General features: G+C 37.5%; 3 protein-coding genes across 5 annotated transcripts in view; all 3 read left to right on the forward strand.

The window, feature by feature from the left end:
- The window catches only part of rassf4a (Ras association domain family member 4a), a 31,493-nt gene extending 22,973 nt beyond the window's left edge, over positions 1-8,520 (forward strand). For both annotated transcript variants that reach the window (XM_015028063.1, XM_015028064.1), the window contains 8 exons: positions 2,818-2,924; positions 3,753-3,832; positions 5,139-5,308; positions 5,711-5,812; positions 5,888-5,939; positions 6,029-6,150; positions 7,285-7,382; positions 7,763-8,520. In XM_015028063.1, the coding sequence (XP_014883549.1) occupies positions 2,818-2,924; positions 3,753-3,832; positions 5,139-5,308; positions 5,711-5,812; positions 5,888-5,939; positions 6,029-6,150; positions 7,285-7,382; positions 7,763-7,832 (801 nt within the window). In that variant the 3' untranslated portion in view covers positions 7,833-8,520. The remainder of the gene's footprint in view (positions 1-2,817; positions 2,925-3,752; positions 3,833-5,138; positions 5,309-5,710; positions 5,813-5,887; positions 5,940-6,028; positions 6,151-7,284; positions 7,383-7,762) is intronic.
- A 654-nt stretch (positions 8,521-9,174) lies between these two features.
- Positions 9,175-14,012, forward strand: LOC106944798 (peroxisomal N(1)-acetyl-spermine/spermidine oxidase-like). 2 transcript variants are annotated; one of them, XM_015028062.1, is made up of 11 exons: positions 9,176-9,505; positions 9,663-9,714; positions 10,078-10,254; positions 10,368-10,498; positions 10,616-10,803; positions 11,261-11,442; positions 11,755-11,924; positions 12,089-12,174; positions 12,284-12,396; positions 12,879-13,030; positions 13,159-14,012. In XM_015028062.1, the coding sequence occupies exons 3-11, from the start codon at positions 10,086-10,088 to the stop codon at positions 13,306-13,308; spliced, it is 1,341 nt and encodes a 446-aa protein (XP_014883548.1). In that variant the 5' UTR covers positions 9,176-9,505; positions 9,663-9,714; positions 10,078-10,085; the 3' UTR covers positions 13,309-14,012. The 2 variants fall into 2 exon arrangements, with proteins under 2 accessions (XP_014883547.1, XP_014883548.1); XM_015028061.1 differs by having other exon boundaries at positions 9,175-9,714.
- A 705-nt stretch (positions 14,013-14,717) lies between these two features.
- LOC106944797 (peroxisomal N(1)-acetyl-spermine/spermidine oxidase-like) overlaps positions 14,718-19,655 on the forward strand; it is a 10,374-nt gene continuing 5,436 nt past the window's right edge. Inside the window, exons 1-6 of the mRNA XM_015028060.1 lie at positions 14,718-14,948; positions 17,456-17,632; positions 17,835-17,965; positions 18,120-18,307; positions 19,083-19,261; positions 19,402-19,571. Of these exons, the coding sequence (XP_014883546.1) occupies positions 14,795-14,948; positions 17,456-17,632; positions 17,835-17,965; positions 18,120-18,307; positions 19,083-19,261; positions 19,402-19,571 (999 nt within the window). The 5' untranslated portion in view covers positions 14,718-14,794. The remainder of the gene's footprint in view (positions 14,949-17,455; positions 17,633-17,834; positions 17,966-18,119; positions 18,308-19,082; positions 19,262-19,401; positions 19,572-19,655) is intronic.

The following is a 19,655-nucleotide window of genomic DNA, read 5'->3' on the forward strand; positions in this document are numbered from 1 at the left end:
TGTCTGGAAAAATAAAAAAATAAAAATGTGTGTATATATATATATATATATATATATATATATATATATATATTAAAATGTTTTGTTTTATTCATTAACTCCTGATAATTCTTTTATGCGGGACAAAAAGTTACAGAATGATAAAAATTGCTTGAAGGAAAAAAACAGAAAGAAAGTTGTGATATTTTATCATTTTATTAGAAACCACATCTTACGTCTCAAAAAATATTAAACTCTGTAAACACATAGACCACATAGAGTCTTTACTAAATAAAAATATAAATATATAAGTTACATCTGCACTATTATCATGAGCCATGGCGGAGCAGTTCATCCTGAGGTTCCTCCGAACTTATTTCCTCGCTCCAGCAAAGTACCCACATGATGTCCGACAATAGCAGCATCTCTCTTCAAGTCCTTATTTGTCCAAAGAGCCAGTCCACGGGGTCTTTGCCCCTGCTGTCTCGTTCTCTGCTCATCCTGAGGGAAAACTCCTCTGTGCTGTGCGAGGGCAGACTGGCTGCTCTGGAAGTCCTTGGTGTGCGTGAAGACACACGGGCGGTTTTAGAGAGCTGATGCTGCCGGGGGGACCTCTGGAGTCTGACGGGGCCGTAACTCGTGTCCTCGACAGGCCGCGCAAGGGCTTGGATGCTCAACATGTAGTCGTCCAGAGAGTGGGATCCCTGGGGTTGTTGCAAGGAGGAGGGATGGACAGGCAGGTCCTCCAGTGTCTCAGTAATTGTGGGTAGTAGAGGCAGAGACATTAGCAGCCTCTTGTTTTTCATGCTGCAGGAATAAGAAGAAAAACAAACTTGTTAGAGACTACTAAAATTCTGTTTGCTGTTATTCTAATTTATCATTAAAAACTTAAATATTATGCTGCCAAAACAGTGGAGTTCTACTTTGCTATTTTTTTTAATTGTAAAATGTTGATAGTATTGTATAAAACAAAGAGAAAAAAGAAGAATCCTGCTCACCTTCAGTGTTTGAGTTTGGGCTCTTTGAATGCTGGGATAAACTGAGTGCCGTCTAATCCGTGCAGCAGAGTATGAGAGGACTTGAGCATGCGTCCAGGCTTTATAGGCTGGGTGCAACACAGTGATTAACCACCTTATCCAAAAATAGCTTCGCTGACCTTACTCACATCTGTGTGATTCGGTGCGAGCATGTACATTCGAGGGTGTGTCTGTGCATGCTCAGGAAACGCAGGAGTGGCGGGTTAGCAGAGTCCAGTGCTGCAGCTGCGCTCTGTGTTTACATAGCAGAAACAATGAAGCCCTGGAGTAACCGCACACACGCACACACACACGCACACGCACACACACGCACACACAGAGAAATGTTTCTGTCCAGTGTTTTGCCTGGAGGGGAGGTAACTTTCCTCATGCTGTTCAGTCTAAAATGAAGTCAAAAACAATGTTTACATGTTGAATTTAATATAAAAATATAATCTTGTTATGAAACTATGACAGACCAGTAGGAGTTCAAATGGAAAAAAAATATGTGTCAATCATGTGGCATTCAGGCAAAAACAAAATGTTTCTTGTTTATTTAGACATATGAGAGATGTGCTTTAATGTACTTGGACTTTATGTACTGACTGGTAGAGGAAACTAAAATCCTTGTAGAGTGTGTTGTGAGCTTGAGGCTTAATTTACATCAACCTTTTTCTTTTGGGGGGATTTTAAGAGGCATTTAATAAATAAGGAAAGTTCATATTTAAAAAAAAAAAATAAACATAAAACTGAGACACAGAAGGAAAATCTCAGGAGAACAAGGAACAATTATCTTTCCACTTCACAATTACTTTGTGTGGGTCACATTAAAGTCAAATAACATACATGGAAGTTTGTAATGATAATGTAACAAAAGTCTGAAAGAAGTATGAGAAAGTTTGCAGTTGTAAAGTTTACCCAGTGTTTACCTTTATTTCTGTATGTTTACTATTTAAAGTAAATGATTAAAGCAGAAGCTTTACTGCATTTTGACTGAGCTTTTTGAACATTTCTTGAATCATTTCTCCCGTTTGCTGTTTTCTTGATGTTTCCAGTGGTTTGTTTTCTGTAGAGTAGAATTTAACCCAAAGGCAAAACAGAAACCCAGACCTTGCATCACCTGATCAGGCCGACCTTTTAACTTATAAAAAACTAATTTTTGTCTTATCCTTTTTAACTTTGGTGTTAAGATCTCCGTGACAATCTGATTGAAACAAGTAAAGCCTATGTTGAAAGACTCATGTTGTGTCGCGGGTAATGACTTAGAAATGGTGGTTATATAACAAATATTATCAAACTGGGGGAACAGAGAGCCTTCTTAGTCTGCAATTATAATATTCACAGCTGCAGTGTAATTTATTTCCTGTTTTTATGAAAAATAAGCATAATTAGCTGCTGACCTATGCCAAACTATTCAGGTCAAAAGATTTTCATTACAATTACTATTTCTCCTACATAAGTCATAGACGTAAATTATAACAGTTTTCCCTGAAGTAAAGGTTATTCAGAACTATTTTTGTTCTCTAAAGTTATTCCCATTGATGATGTTAAATTAAAAGCATCACCCTGCGTCTACGTGACCTACAGCACTCGCTCTTCTCTGATGTCGCCTCAGACGTGACTGTACTCCTCCACTGTGGAAAAAGGGGACAGCCCAACCTGGCTGACTTTCTCCAGTTTTCAAGGCTTCCCCGTGCAGCTGAATGCAACTGTTCCAGCACGTACACCTGAAACGGAGCCGCCGTGGCCGTCGGCCAAGCAGGATTTCCTCCCTGAACATTTCTGTTGATTATTGTTGTTCTGCGTGGTTCTCTTTGTGCAGGAGGATGGACAGCTCATCCTAGAGGGGCTGCTAAACATTTACTGGGGACTCCGCCGACCAATAAGACTTCAGATGTTTGATGACAACGAAAGATTTCGTCTGAACAGGTTAAGCTGTCTGATCCGTACTTCATACAGAGGCCTTGATGGGCTCAACTGAGACGATAAGGTCACGTGAGAGCAATACTCTCTTGTGAAAACCTGAAAAAGTCATTGTTAGCACAGTGAAGATGCTAAGTTATATCAGTGTATTGCTCTTTTTCATATGGCTAATTGTAGCTTTTCACTTCCTTGAAAAAATAGCCTTGCAGATGAAATTACACTGCTGTCAAACTATCTGACCAATATCCAGATTATAGAAACTTTGACAATCACCATCAAAATGAAATTTGGATTGGATTATTGATATGGAGGATGAAAAGGAGTGGTTATAAGACTGATCTTTGTAGGACACCTTTGTCTACAATAAGTGAGTTGGAAGTGAAGCAAAATTTTTAGTGATCCATTTGAACACTTTACATATTTGAATAAAAAAAATATTTTCCCCAGTAAGTATAACAAATAAATACAAGTTTAAAAAAAAAAAAAAAAAAAAATCTTAGCATATACCATTTAAATTGTTGGTCTTTTTAAAAAATATTGTAATTTGATTTGAAAATATATGTGGGTACTTAGTTGGACATAATGACATGAGAACAGTTTTAATATGTGTTTTAGACTCAGTGAACAGCTATATAGTTGAGGGGTTAAGAAACTAACATTTCCTTTCAGTCTTCACTCAGGAAAGCAGGCAAGTCCTTTTAAGTGCTGAAAAAACGTATTAAATCAATATTCATGCAATGGGTTGTCGTTCACTCTTATTTGTCCACTCCTGGAAAAGCCAAACAGCCATAAAATTAAGAGAAAATAATAAATGAACGTTCTTTTCTCTTTCAGGAATGAAATATCTACCGTGGCAAAGCAAGCATCTGCAGAGTCCAATAATAACTCAGTGAACGGAGAACCTAGACCAGCTGGTGAGCGCAAACACGTGCAGCCATTCCTTCTTCCCTACCAACACAAACGCGCGCACACACACACACACACACACACTGAGACCTCCTGGATTAATGCAGATTACCAGATTACACGTTGTGAGAGATTAAACCCTCGCAGGTGCTTTATTCAGCAGGTCTTGTGGAAAGCTTGTCTCACGTGTTATAGTTTCCTCATATGCCAGCTACTCCAGATCAGATCAGCAACACTATAAATAAACAGAATTACACTCCTTATGTCCATCACGTTGGCTTTTGCAGCCTCTTTGGTCAGTTGCTCCAATCTGCTGCGACAGATAAGCAACAACGCAAACTTTCTTTTGGCGTATTTTATTTTTATGTGTTGACAACTCTGCAATAGCATGTCCAAGCAGCTCAGTGGATCACAAAAATACAGTAACCGAGGAATGTAGTAGTGCTTATAGTTGCATCAAGCTGATTGTCTAAGAATGAAAATTTAAGTGGTTTTGTCATTCAGAATCTAGTGTCACAGATTAAGTTGTATAGACAATCTTGCTTTGGTTTCATTTTGTGTCCCAACAGAGAATGGGTGGAAGAAAGTCCTATTTAAAGCACATTGCATACCCAGCATTCATAGATTCCGATATCATAACCAGCTGGAGATATTTTGCTTTAGCAGTTTTGGAAGTCAGTAGAGAATGTTTTTCTTTTTCTCAAACAACCTTAATCACAAACCATTTATATATATTGGTACTGAATTAGTAGTGTTTGTTGAAGCTGTTTTAACAGGGTACCGCTCATGACTAAAGCAGCTAAGACAGTCTGTAATTTCGGGTTAAAATTCTTGGCCGCTTGCTGTTAATCTTCCAAGCATTCTAGCGAGTTTAACTTTGACATTAGTGCTCTCTTTTACACTTACGAAAGCTGGAAACAAACTCTTGCTCCAAAGCAGAAACTTTCTCAACACAAACCTCATGGCTGTTTCTAACTTAAGTTGATACAGTTAAGCCCCAGCGTGATTCATATTTCTGATAGATTTAGTCTCAGAAGGATTTAATTCAGTCCATACGTTTGTCTCTGGAAACTGGAAATGAGACAGGTAATAAAACAAAGCAAACGGACTATCTTTCTTACAAAAAATGTTAATGTTGTTAGTGTTTAACCATTATTGAATATTTTAAGTCTAAATCATTTCACTTGCTAATATTTATTTGAGAAATCGCCTTTGCTTTTTCATACAGTGTCATGCAGAGTGGGGAGGGGATGCAGGAACAGCATTTTATGAAAAATTTGAAAATGGGTAAACATAATTTATTTCTTGCTTTAGATGGTGATATTGGGGGTCAAGAGGAAGAGGACTCCCCCCAGCTGCTGAGGACCAGGAGTGATGCTTCCTTCATGCGAGTTCAGAGGAGGTCAAACACACACACTGCTGGAGACCTGCAGCGCCTGCGCACACACAGGTTCTCGATCAACGGCCACTTCTACAACCACAAGGTGCAGCAAACGGAACAATCAGCTATGTGGTCGCTTTAACAAATGCCCTCGTTGAGATATCCCCAGGTGCAGAGGGGCTGTGGTTTCCTTAGACTGTACTTCTGCTTAGTTTCACAATGGCCTGCTGTGGGCTGATTTCATTATGTGCCACAGAAAACAGACTTAAGGCAAAGTTACCCGCATTAGTTTCTGCTTGATTCAGCATGAGCTGATGTTGATGTTGAACAGAGTCCAGCTGCAGATGAAAGGATTTCCTTTCTCCCACTGCTTTCCTGGCCAAAATGTCCGACGCGTTCATGTTCAGGAACACGCACTCAACTTTTCAAGTGTACGAGAGGTTCTGTACTAAAACAAAATGTACGTTACTCAAACATATTGATTTATCTGTTCTTCTTCATTTAGACATCTGTTTTCACTCCAGCTTATGGTTCGGTCACGAATGTTCGCGTAAACAGCTCAATGACAACCGGACAAGTCCTCAACCTGCTGCTACACAAGTTTAGGGTGAGAACAAGATGCTGGCTTCAGTTTTTTTCTGATAAGCTAAACTTGAAATAATGAGTACTTGTTTTATTTAAGGTTGAAAACAACTCTGAAGACTTTGTCCTTTACATGGTACACGAGTCTGGGGGTAAGTCTGTATTTGCGATGGTTTTGTAGCTATATAGGTATTTGTTTTTGTTTATAAGCAGCTTATTTTCTTTTGTGCTGATCTGGTAGAAAGGACACGACTGAAGAATGATGAACACCCTCTGGTCGCTCGTGTGCTCTACGGGCCGTGTGAGAAAATCTCCAAAATCTTTATCACAGAAGCCGACCTGGGAGAGGAAGTGACATATGATGTGAGCCTTAGTATCGCTCATCGTGTGGCTTTGTTCTCTGAAACTGTTCAACATAAGTGTTCCTTTTTATAATATTTTGATAGTTCTCAATGGGCCAATGAAGGATAGTTGGGCTAAATTTAGGAAGCTGATATATCCTGTTTTGGGACAAATTTAACAACAGATTAAGATGACTGAATATCTATTGTGATGTTGCTTGATATATTTAGTGCTTTCCAAATCTTCTTATCTTTAGAACTTTTCCATATTTTGCCAAGATAAAACCTTAAGCTTCCATATTTTTATTCTCATTTCATCTAATAGACAAACACAAAGTAGCTTATAATTATTAAACAGAAGAAAGTTTTTTTTTTTTTTTTGCATTTTTAGATGCCTAAATTAAATACAGTATTCATAAGGCAGACTTAGAAAATAGAGAAAACTTATGTGCAATTTAATGCGAAATGTTTTATAAATCAACATAAATTTGCACATAATTGTGAAGTGGTAGAAAAAGAATTCATGATTTCCAAGGTTTTTTCTTTAACAATACATCCCTCAAGTCCTAAAATTTAATGCAAACAGTTACCGTGAAAAGTCACATAATTAGTGAACAGTCACAAAAAAATTCATATGAAACCTCTATAGTTCACCTAATGCCACAGCAAACACATGAAAGAGGTTTCTTCAAAATATTTCGCCTACACACGAAATATGATGTGTTGTGGAAAAGAACTGCACCATTCCCAGTGTGAAACATGTTGCATCATGCTGTCAGGATGTGTTCTTCCAGCAGGGACAAGAGCAGGAAACCTGGTCAAAGTAGATTGGAAAATAGAGGGGGAAAAAACTGGAAAATAGTGGAAGAAAAACTGTTAGAGGCTACAAAATACTGGGATTGAGGTTCAGTATTTAGTAGGACAATGACAGGACAAAAACAATGCATGGCGCTAGATAGAGGTCGATGCTCAAAAACAAAGATTTGTTTGAGAGTGCAAAAGAAATGAAACTGAAATGGAGATTTATATTTTCTCAGGACAACTCTAAGCATACAGTGAAAGAAATGTTCAAATAAAGCTTCAGATCATTGCATTTTCATGTGCTAAAATGAATTTACATTTTTATTTGATTTTTTTTTTTTCTTTCCCCTTATAGGTTGCTCAGTACATCAAATTTGAAATTCCGGTTTTAGACAGCTTTGTAGAGAAGCTCAAAGAGGAAGAGGAACGTGAAATAGTTAAACTTACAAAGAAGTAAGTAAATAGTTACTCAGCAGGAAAAAAATAAAGCTCTCCACTCCAAGTATTATGTTTCATTATGCGAAGCTAATGAAACGTTAGCATTTTAAAATTGTTTTCTGCGGAAGAGAATCTTTCCTGTAACATATCCTGAAATGAAAAGCTCTTATTGACAGAGGTTAGTTTATTGCATGACAAAATAACTTCTTAATATTTCAGATCAGACTTAATGTTTAATGTGGCCAGCAATGTGACACACTATGAAGAGACTTTTAGCTAATCTCAGTTTTTCTCCAACTATGCCCTTGAATTTTAATAATGTATTAAACCTATTTAATGAATCCATTTCTTATGTCTTTGTATGTGACATTATTTGTGCTTTTTCTCTCCTGCAGGTATAGCGCTCTGAGATCTATGATACTGCATCAGCTCGAAGGCAGAGGTCACAGCAGTGACCGAGTATGACTGTTTCTGTTTGCATGACCTAATGTAATTGGGTCTGTGGGCGGGTGGGTGTGTGCATATAAGGATTGGGCGATACACTAATGACTGTTGTTTTATTATGGGACCATTTCCCAATACTGTGATGAATGTAAAGTTGAACAAGTGCTTTTACTGAAAACTATACTTGTCATTTTGTCTGATCTAGTTTGTATCATTTATTCTCGATGCATTATCACACTTTGTATATGTAATTTTAATATTTACACATTTTTGGATAAAATTCCTTCTGCACATATTTATACCCTGTTTTTGTAATGATTAAATTTGTAATAAATCGTCCTAGTTGTTGTGCTGATCCCTGGATCTCTACTGGCACCAAGACAATAATCACAGCAAGTTTCAAACCAAAAGAATGTAAGAACAAAAACCAAACCCTTTTTTTATTATTTCCCTGACTTCCACTAAGAGATAAGCATTGTTTTTCTGAGTAACCTTTGCTTGCCAGCAAGTTCCCATGGGATGTATATGTGTGTCTGTCAACATTGCACAATGGAAGTATTCTGACAGGAGGCCAGTTCCTTTTTCCCACAGTTTCACATGTGGAAATGCTATTTATTATTCAATGATGTCACAATCAGGTGACTTTTGTTGAGAGTAGATTATTGTTATACTGACATTAATACAGTTTTAATGAATTACTCGTGAAAAATAAAGACACCCTCTAGCTAAAACTTTACAAAATATCTGAACAAGGTGAAAGAAATGAGACAAAAAAGTAATTCATTTGAAAACACAAATAAAAAGCAGAAGAACTTTGGGGTTGTTTTGGATAGAAGTTTTTTCTTCCCATTTAGCATTGTCTTTTCCTCTCCACTGTTGCCCTCTGCTTGTTCGGGATGGGAGAGGAAGTGCAAGAACTGACATAATCTGGTGACTTCTTTAGAGAAATAAGTTGAATTGCAGTGGAATGGTATTTCTACATATAATGTAAAACCTGTGAATTACTCACAAAATTAATTTCAAAAATTGAAAAAGATGAATCTTTAAAAGTATTTGACATATCACTTGGTATTATAATATTCTGCTTTGTTAGTTAGTGCCCACTAGATGTCAGTATAACTCAATGAACCTAACAGGATCAGACAAAAACAGTACTTTAACTTCTCAGAAAATAGAAGTCAAAGTACTGTGAATGGTAACGATCTAATTTATAACAAATTATGTTGTTTTCTTTAAATGCATGAAGATAGAGCCTGTTTGAAATAATTGCATTTGCAATAAGAGTTGTTGTTTTTTCTTCTTCTTCTTCTTCTTCTTCTTCTTCTTCTTCTTCTTCTTCTTCTTCTTCTTCTTCTTCCAAAGAAATAATATTACAAACACACACACAAAAAATAAAATCAGTAATTCTGGGTTCCATTATAGCATAATTGTTCACAATCTCCAGGGTTTGGGGATTCAAGAAGTCACGTGTTGTACTGTAACTAGACCAGAATGCATTCGGAGTGTTACACGGAGGGTTTTGTGGATGAACAACCAGTTCAGCCTCAGGTGAGCAAAGGTACAGCTCAGGTGTGTTCTTCATCCCCTCATCTCTGAATCACTTTCCAAGAAAGCCAGTCTTTATCTACACTTAGTAACTCATAAAGCCGAGAAATCCGTGGGTCTTTGCGAACAGGGAAGCGGAAGTGTGGAAGGTGAATAAAAGGAGAAAACTCTTTGCAGAAATTAATCTGATGCACTGAACCAGACATGGCCGAGAATGTGGACGCAAAAATAGTGATAATAGGCTGCGGGATAGCGGGGATCGCAGCGGCTCACAGGCTGGTTAAATCTGGGTTCACTAATGTCCGGATACTTGAAGCGACTGGAAGAAGCGGAGGACGAATTAAAACTGGCAGACTGGGTAAGAAACCAAACTCAATACCTTTCCTCTTATGTCTGCAATTTGGTTTCTAGGAGACTTGCAAACAGTAAAACCAGATAACCTATTAGACATTATTTTTTAAAACATCATTTTAGATTTTGTACGTTTAAGAAAAAGTAGACTAGCCTATTTGTAATTTTTGAGTAGTCTCTTTCTATCCTGTGATATTATTATTATTATTATTATTATTATTATTATTATTATTATTATGTAATTAGAGTAATTGTTGTGTATATGATTATAATTCATTTTCCACTTAGGGAATAACCCTTTTGAATCATTTGAAACAACGTTGTTTAACACTTTTTTTAAGTTGAATCCATCTTTTGTGTTCCTCCACAGGTAATACCATGATAGAAATTGGTGCAGCTTTTATCCACGGTCCATCTGAAGAGAACCCAGTGTTTTGTCTGGCCCGTGACTATAACCTCCTAGATCCTAAAACCCTCACGCCAGAGAATCAAGCCATGGACGTTGGTGAATATCCTCCTCTGGTTCCCAACTGGTTTACCAGTTCAGGTGAAAGGATTAGCAAACACGTTGCATTCCAAATCAAATTAAAATTGGCATATATATATATATATATATATATATATATATATATATATATATATATATATTTATTTATTCAGGTCAGAAGGTGAATCCTGATGACATGAATCCTGCACTGGACTTGTTTCATGTACTCTTGGAAAATACTCCACAGTCCAAGAGTCACAAACAACGATCCTGGCCGAGTGTTGGAGATTTCTTGAGATCTGAGGTACATTTTCATACAGGAAGAAAAATCAAGAAATATCTCCTTTTTTTCACCAAAGCAAGGAAAACCAGAGATATGTAGGTGCTCAGATGTTTTTGATTTATTTATTCCTTTATGCAGGTTCGAAGGCGAACAGCAAAGAGGTGGAAAGATAAAGATAAGCACACCAGGCAGCTGCTGCTGGGTGCCATCAGTACTATGCTGAAGGAGGAATGTTGTTCAAGTGCTACTCACTCACTGGAGGACTTAGATCTGGTTGGATTTTCTATGTACCTGAGTATAAAAGGAGTGGACTGCACATTCCCAAGGTTTGCACACATGTTAAACCAGAAATAGCTGTCACCAGAGTGAGGGAGGGACTGTCGCTGAATTTACACTCCAGGATGTTTTGCTGAAATGTAGAAATAAAATATAACTAAGAAAATTGCTTTGTTTCTGAAATACAGCGACTTTTATTTGCAATTTTCATCTCTGCAAATTAGGGTTAATCGATTTCTGAATCATGTAGGATAGAAAACTAAATAGAAGAAAATACAAAAATTAATAGGATTTTTTTTAAACCAAGAAAGAGCTGTTTAACCTCTGAGATGCCACTTCAATTCTTTTTTACTCATCAGGAATTACAATACATGTAATCCCCGATAAATACAGAGTTGCACAAACTCAGTGCAATCTCCAAATATCTGCAGCTCAAATAGTTTTTATGTTGTTTCTCCCTACCCATAAAGTAGTCTGACTTACCGTATTTATGCTCTTGTCTGGCAGTGGTTCTGAGGGCTTAATCAGCAACTTGATGTCAGAGCTCCCCGCCGACTTGGTGTCGTACAGTCGGCCGGTACGCTGCGTTCACTGGGGCTGCAGTGAGAGTGGAGTGAACGCTGTGACGGTGGAGTGTGAGGATGGGGAAAAGATTAATGCTGATCATGTCATCGTCACTGTGTCTCTAGGTGGGCTTTTAGGCTATTTTTAGGCTATTTTGATCTTTTGGGCTTTTGGGCTTTATCTGCAAGGATATTTTAGGGTGCTTTTTACCTAAAAAGCACCTAAAAATCCAGCTGAATGAAAATGTGATGCTACAAATGAGTGTTGCTACAGCACATAAATGTCAAAAAGTACAAATAGAGGAAGTGAGTTTTACAGAGACAGCCTCTTGTAGTTTACAGATGTTAAGCTTTTGGACTATTAAGCTGATTTTTTCCCCCCCATAAAGCTCATAAAAGCATTAAATTTTGTATTGTTTTTGTTTTGTTTTCACCCAGGATACCTGAAGAAACATCACTCAACTCTGTTCTCACCTCCTCTTCCTGCCCAGAAGCTGAAGTCCATTGAGAAAATAGGATTTGGAACATGTGACAAAATCCATGTTGAGTTTGAATCCCGCTGGTGGGATGCTGACTGTGAGATCATTTATCTGGTGTGGGATGATGAGGTTTGTAAAACGCCTCTTCGCAATTGTAGAGATTTTTCTAAAGAGCCTAAATCAAGATGACTTCTGCAGCATAAAAAGTTCTTGCTGATTATTCTAACACTTCTGAACCAAAAACCAGGTCTTAAGTCAATCTTATTGATATATATATTTTTTTTCTTTTACAGAAGGATATTTCAGACCATGTGTCAGATATAAGCAAAAACTGGGTTAGGAAGATCTCATCATTTAATGTGGTGGAATCCTCTGAAAGGTCAGCAACATCACAGTGTTTTTCTCAAAAAAGATTTTAATTGAAATTTAATAAGCTAGCACACAAAGCAGTGAAAAATCTAACATCATGTCGACTATGAACCCCAAAGGGGAAGCCATGTTCTTTGCGGTTGGATTTCTGGACATGAGGCGGAGCACATGGAAACACTTCCTGAGCAGGAAGTTAGGCATTCGATCACAGAGCTCATCCATAGATTCACAGGTGATCCTTACATCAGAAAAAAATAAGAACAGATGCTGTTTTCATAACAGGAATTTATAAAACTTTTTCCTGTAAAGCGACTTAGACAGTCTAATTATGATTACCCTGTAGATTTATGCATACATGGTATCTTCAAGTAATTAAAAAATACTTTTTTGTAGAGCTATGATCAATTGTTTTCTGTAACTGTACCATTTTGATAGACATTGATATTTACAGGGTAAACCATTTGCGCACCCATGAGTCTAATGACAACTAGTCACGACTGAGCCAAAGGTGACTTTCAAGTATTTCACGATACTCAAAAATAAATTAATAAGGGCGTTCATTATTTATTTGTAAAGCATGTAGCTACAAATACATGTAGCCCACACTCTCCTATTTTATGTTTTTTCATAGAGATCAGTGTCAGTATTTTTTTAATCAAAAGTACAAATCTATGTTTGTAAATAGTCTGTTTTAACATATTTTCCTGTGTTTAGGAGACCTTACCATCATACCTAAGAGAATCGAGTGTACCCGGTGGTTTCATGATCCCTGGACGTTGGGATCCTACTGCCACCCAGCAATCGGTTGCTCAGTGCAAAATTTTAAGAACATGATGGAGCCTTTGCCAACGAGAGGAAAGCAGCAGGTTCACAAATTACATTTTTTTTTATTTAGACACAAGCTTATATTTGTCTTGACTGTGTGCATGCAAAAAAAAAAAAAAGATAATCTGTAAAGCCTTTGTCATTTATGGACTTTATGGTTATGCTTCAGCCCCTGCAGGTGATGTTTGCTGGAGAGGCCACTCATCCGTGCTACTACTCATCCCTCCATGGAGCTCTTCTCTCTGGCTGGAGGGAAGCCGACAGACTTATCTCTCACTACTCTAAAACCAGTCCCCTCCATTCAGACCAGAAAAGTTAAAAATTAAACCCTCCTCAGCGTGAAATTGTAACTGTTGTCCTTCTAATCAGGTGACACCAGCTATGGAACATCTTTATCGTTGAACAAAGAATGTGTAAGCTGTTTCCCAGAACACATTAAACTCCTGAGTCGTCATAAATGTATGCTTTTATAAGTGACCGTTAAGATAGCTGGAAACTCTGGCGCAAGGTACACAAACTATAGATACAGAAAGGGGATCAGAAGAGGCAAAGTCAAAAACAGGCAGTTAATTAACCTGAAATATATGCAGCAAGTAACAAATACTCTGTAACTGTGGATTCAGTGGATGAATTTGGGGTCAGTGGGTCAAATGATATGAGACTATTGTAGTTATTTTTTTAGTTTCTGTACCCATTTTTCTCTGGCAGGGAAATAATACAATGTTTCAGAGGCGGAAGGTAAAAAAAAAAAAAAAAAACTAGAGCTCCAGATAGGTTTTCACTGTGTCCAAGTTTGCAAACACCAAGGATGGACTTGAGAGAAGGGCATTATGTCATCCATGCTTGCTACAGGGAAAACAACAAGCGACATAGCACAATCTGGACGTGGATGAACATAAAAAGAACCCAAATGTTTTCTTCATACCTACATCTAACGTTATAGGAAAATGGACAGAATTGGGGTCATTATTAATGCCATGCTTTAGAACCATTCAGTTAAATAAATTTGCAGACCGACCAGCCTGGCTATACTATCTGAGCAGTTTATGTAATGCTGTCATAGCATCATTTTTGGGAATGCTTCAAAGAGCAAGTGTAATGTAGGTGTTATTGTACTGTACATAAAGTCACAGTAAAACAAATCATTAGTTGAGCTGAATAAATGAAACGCATACAAATAAAAAGATAATTATTAATATAGAAAGTTAAAAGCAGAAAGTTTTTATTGTTTTTTTTTACCTTTGCAGATTTTATGCATATATGTCATAAATATAAAATTTAGTTAGATAAATATTTTAAACCTATTAATTAAAAATAAGATTTTTACTTTTAAGTTTTATTAGCTTATACAAGCCAATATGAAATTTACAAATTATCTTTTCCTTTTTTTTCTTGTATGTGAAAAATCCTTATCATCAATAATGCTTGAAGACATTAGTCTGCATACAATTACTCTTCACTTAGTGAACTGGGTTACTGAAACAAATACATTTTCAATTATATTCTAATACTTAATATGAATATACCATATACAGTTAATAGCTTATATATTAGTGTGTATATATAAGTTAATAGAAACTTAGCTACGTATTTTTTGCTAGGTTGTTTAATCAGTGAGTCATATACATGTACGTGGTAAATGTATATTTAATTTCCTAAATTTAATGTGAGTATAATTTATTTACTAACGGAAGAAATTTAAAAAGCTTTTATTTTGAAAGTCTGGACCAGAAGATATTTCCGTTGCGAGTCTTGCCATGAGGAAGTAGCAGGAGGCCGTTATCCAGAGCAAGTGTGCTGCAGCTATGGCTGGAAACAAGAACGTAAACATTGTTATCGTAGGCAGTGGGATAGCGGGGATCGCTGCGGCTCACAGGCTGACTACTTCTGGGTTCAATAATGTCCACATACTTGAAGCAACTGAAAGAAGTGGAGGACGAATTAAAACTGGCAGATTAGGTGAGTCTGGTGGGCTCAGAAACAACTTTCTAACTGATCAACCACATCCTGATTATTACAGTATCTGATTTTGACGATTCCTTTTAAATCAGATGAACATCTTTTAGTAGGGAAATTTAAATGTCTTGACAATAGAGGCAGGTTAGGAGTCTTTGTCAAACTCTGGCAGCTGGAAGTAGCCTGCCATGCAGATGTTAAATTTAAAACCACAGGTTGGAGTCATTGGTACAAATATGCTTAGACTTTTATGAGATGTCGCGATATACTTTTGCAACAGTTGTTTTTTGTTTGTTTGTTTGTTTGTTTGTTTGGTTGGTTGGTTGTTTAATTAACAAAGTACACGCAAGGTGCAATACATCGGGATCGATTCGGTTTCACAAACCCAGTAGCACACGTTACCATGGCAATCTATCCTGTGCAACTAGCCTGCTTCAGAGCAGGCTAACAGCCAGGCTTAGTTAACCCCGGCGCCTTATCTGTTCAGTCAGCGGTCACGCTGATCAGAAACCAATGTGTTATGTCAGTGATTCTTTTTTTGATATATATTCTTTATTTATTTATTTATTATTATTATTATTATTATTATTATTATTATTATTATTATTTATTATTATTATTTTATATGCCTGTGTTGGTCTTTATCACCCTTAATTTAAGTCTCACTGATTCATATTGGCGTTCAGTCAAGTCCCTGTATTATTTTAACATGGTAGCCTATGCAATTACTATCCATGAGAGCATTGCTGCTTTTCAACTGTGTTTCTGGGGCCTTTTGATCTAGGTTTGACAGGAAAGTCTTTAATAGACAATTACATGTATGTGTTGAAGGGATAAATGGCTGATAAAGCAAAGGAGATGCAATAAAGTCAAGCTTATAAGTTGTAGAATACGCCCCCAAATGAAGGAGGACACTTCACTGGTGTACTTTTGCAACACAACGTGTTAACTCAAAATACGTTTAGAGCTTAAAATAACTTTAGTTTTGGCATACAGTTAAACAAATGCACAGTTTGTCACACAATATACCTATTTACATCATAAACAAACCTTGTCCCTCTATCAGCTGTTGTTAGAGGCATATTAAATGTATCAGGTTGTGTATAACAGGATACATTGCTGTTAAGCTGCCTTTTGTGCAACAGTTAAACAGGAAACTCTCCCTTCAAAATAAAGGCATCTCGAGTCAAACAAGAAATTAACCATAGCTAAAACCAAATAAAGACGATTTAGGAGAGATCTTCTAAGTTATTAGAATTGTATAGTTTAGGCTAACTGGCGACCCATCCAGAGTGTACCCCGCCTCTCGCTTGTTGACAGCTGGAAAAAGGCAAGGTGTAGGAAAATGGATGGATGGATGGTTGGTTGTTTGGTTGGTTGGATGGATGGATGGATGGATGGATGGATAGTTTAGGCTAATTATGCATCCAATTAACCCGCAGTTGTTTCCTATTGTATCTGGAGTGTTTGCTTTCTTGAGTATAAAGTGCTTCAATTCCCCATAATCATCCATCAGAAATGTTGCTTGTTTAGTGTGAGATATGGCACAGACATTTCATCCACACCATCAGTAAATCTGCAATCGACCTCATGGTCTCTTGAAGAAATGTGTGGACATGTATTTACCTAAATTGCTTAAGCCTGTCTTTATATAGTCACTTCTTCTGAGCCTGGTTTGGCTTTAGTGAAGCATATTCATCACATGTTTAACACCAAACCCACCTGCATTGTTTAAATAAGAGGCGTGGCAGGCACACCTTTTGATTGATTAATTCATTTCTCACTTAGTTGGCTATTATTTCAATAATTGATTAATCGTTCCAGCTCTAGTGGAGACATCAAATGTTCTGTGCATTTGAATGCCTGAGTCAGATCTGAAAGAGGGCAAGTTGGCCAACATAAAAGTGATTCAGATCCACCTGCTTCCTGTTTTTTTCTGTTTCCTCGTGTTCCATACTCTTTATCTGTAAAACATGAAGATCGTTCCTAGTTTTTGATAAGCCATAACCTAACATTTACATCGCTGCGCTGTGCTTGGCACTGAAAAAGACTTCAAAGGCTGTGTCCACTCTGGAACAATAAGATCTTATCTGTAGCCCTTGTTACTACTTTGTGGAAGGAGGTCAAGCGTTTTCATCTAACACTTAGAACTTGAAATACAGTGGTCTGCCCAGAAGAATTTACACAGCAGCTGTGCAAACATTTCAGAAATGAAAAAGAGCATACAACTAATTAAAACATAATTACTAAAATGCATGCTAAAGCTTACTGTCGCAGAGAGGAGAGTGTAGTTGAGGTATCATTTATGAAATTATGAGCAGAAAGATTATATTTTCTGTTATGGAAAAACAAGAAAATATTATGGTCAAAGCAAGCAACAGTATGATTTCTCTGATCAGTCTAATATATCCAGGACAAATTTAACTGGTATAACTCTTTTTGTTGAAGTAAAGTTACTGGGAAGAAAATATTCCAGTTTTGTAATGATTGTTGAAATGTTTCCTGTGTAGATGATAAAATCATTGAGATTGGGGCAAACTGGATCCATGGACCCTCTGAGGAAAACCCAGTATTTTTTCTGGCTCGTCATTATGGGCTCTTGGACCCAGAGGCTCTGACCCCAGAAAACCAGGCCTACGACCTGGGAGGAGAAACACCCTGGGTTACCAACATCTTCAGCAGTTCAGGTAGTCAACACTCTGAGTCTCGCACAGCTCACTTATTAGATCTGTTATGTTAGTTTGAAAAATGAAACAAACCTATCTCTAAATCAAAAAAAGTATGTGTTTTTATCACTGTATGAAAAAGCAGATCCGTGATTATATACTGTGGCATGCATGTAATCAACTGGAGAATTTAATATTTCTTTGCTTTCTGTCATGTGTGCAGGTCGGAAGCTGAGCGAGAAGGACATCTACCCAGCTCTGGAGATGTTTACCATGCTGCTGAATGAAAGTTCAGAGTTTCAGAATCAACTGGGAGAACCCTATGCCAGTGTGGGAGACTTCATACGCTCAGAGGTTTGTTTCTTACATCATTAACCAAAAATGAAGGTTAGCTGTTCATCTATGAGATTCGGTTTTCCGAGATCGGTTTCCAACCACCGTGACTGACTGCATTATCTGAGATGATTTTTTTTTGTTTGGTGTTGTTTTGTTTTGTTGCTGTGTGGAGGTGAGACAACGATGTGTGGAGAAGTGGAAAGACATCGACTCAGCCAACAGATCCCTTCAGCTGTGTGTGATCAGCGGCATGCTGAAAAGAGAATGCTGTGTTAATGGGTCACACAGCTTAGATGAGGTTGGTCTGGGGGCCTTCGGCCAATACAAGACCTTTCCTGGATTGGACTGTACATTCCCAGGGTATGTACTTTGACTTTGTGTAGTTGTGGTGGAACAATCTCACATACAGCGCTGTCCACATTTGTTGGCCTATCTCTTAGAAACAATAATAATAATAATAATAAAAACAATAATAATTTCTGGAAGTAGCATAGTCTCACAGAGGAAAACTTGTACAAAGTTCCCATGGTTTTTATAAGAGAAAAAAGACAACAGCATCACAAGTCCCTTAACTATTAGCAGAAATGATGTGCTTCTCGACATTTGTTTTGAACCAAACCCACCCGAGTGTTTGCTGAAAAGCTCATTCTTGGTCTTTTCCGACTGAAGTGCATAACTCCACTTAAAGTTAGAATAGTGTTTAATGAACTCCACATGTTTATATATGTGATGGTAAGACAGAAAGGCTTATTCTCTGCATTCCTCCCTGTGTCTGGTGGTCATACTAAAGACTTGCTAACCTTAAAATACCACTTTTTTGCTACAGTTCTCCAATACTGAGCTTCTGGCTACTTGGAAATATGTTTCCTGCTCTTTATTCCATGCTATTTTTTACTTTTTGGTTTTTCATGGTATAATTGGGGTAGAATTAAAGGTATTGCTCTGACCCCATCTCCTTATGCTCCTTCTTTACCAGTCATTCCTACAATGTTGGCCAGCACTGCTGGGCTTTCAGCAAAAGTCAGTTTAATAATTTATGTAATTTTATTGCTTATTAATCAGAAGCATGTTGATTCAGGGCAGAATGTATACATTCTACTTTTATCTTTTTTTATTTGTCTTCCTTTTTGTATAGTGGCTATGAAGGTCTGATTGCAAACTTGATGTCAGAGCTCCCGGATGACATAGTAAGGTACAATCGACCTGTGCGGAGTGTCTTCTGGAGCAACACCGAGAAACAAAGCTCAGTAATAGTGGAGTGTGAGGACGGGGAAAGGATGAACGCGGATCATGTCATCGTAACGGTGCCTTTAGGTAATTTCTCTCCAGCATATTTGTCCTAAAAACATTTATTATTGTATTCTCTGCAGTCCCACGCAGATCAGTTTACCAGTCCTAACTGGAAATAAGCCACTGAATATGCTAAAAAATGCCTTAAACTTCTGTTTTGTTAGGATACTTGAAGAGACACCATACACGTCTGTTCCGCCCTCCTCTCCCTCTTCACAAGCTGCACTCCATCCAGAGGCTCGGCTTTGGAACCAACAACAAAATATTTGTGGAGTTTGACGAGCCGTGGTGGGATGCTGACTGTGATGTCATTCAGCTGGTGTGGGAGGATGAGGTGAGACAAGAAAATCTGCAACAGTTGTCCTACAGACATTTTATTCTTCAGAGGGATTACATGTCAATTAAAACTTTAGCTCAT

Source organism: Poecilia latipinna, unplaced genomic scaffold, assembly GCF_001443285.1.
Source record: "Poecilia latipinna isolate Pla-1442-1.1 unplaced genomic scaffold, P_latipinna-1.0 Scaffold113, whole genome shotgun sequence".
Lineage (NCBI taxonomy): Eukaryota > Metazoa > Chordata > Actinopteri > Cyprinodontiformes > Poeciliidae > Poecilia > Poecilia latipinna.

Bases quoted from the DNA above. Each gene is read 5' to 3' on its own strand.
- LOC106944798 (XM_015028061.1), top strand. From the start codon at position 9,561: ATGGCCGAGAATGTGGACGCAAAAATAGTGATAATAGGCTGCGGGATA. The intron at 11,443-11,754 runs GTGGGCTTTTAG...GTTTTCACCCAG, and splicing joins CATCGTCACTGTGTCTCTAG to GATACCTGAAGAAACATCAC. The intron at 12,175-12,283 runs GTCAGCAACATC...TGAACCCCAAAG, and splicing joins GTGGTGGAATCCTCTGAAAG to GGGAAGCCATGTTCTTTGCG.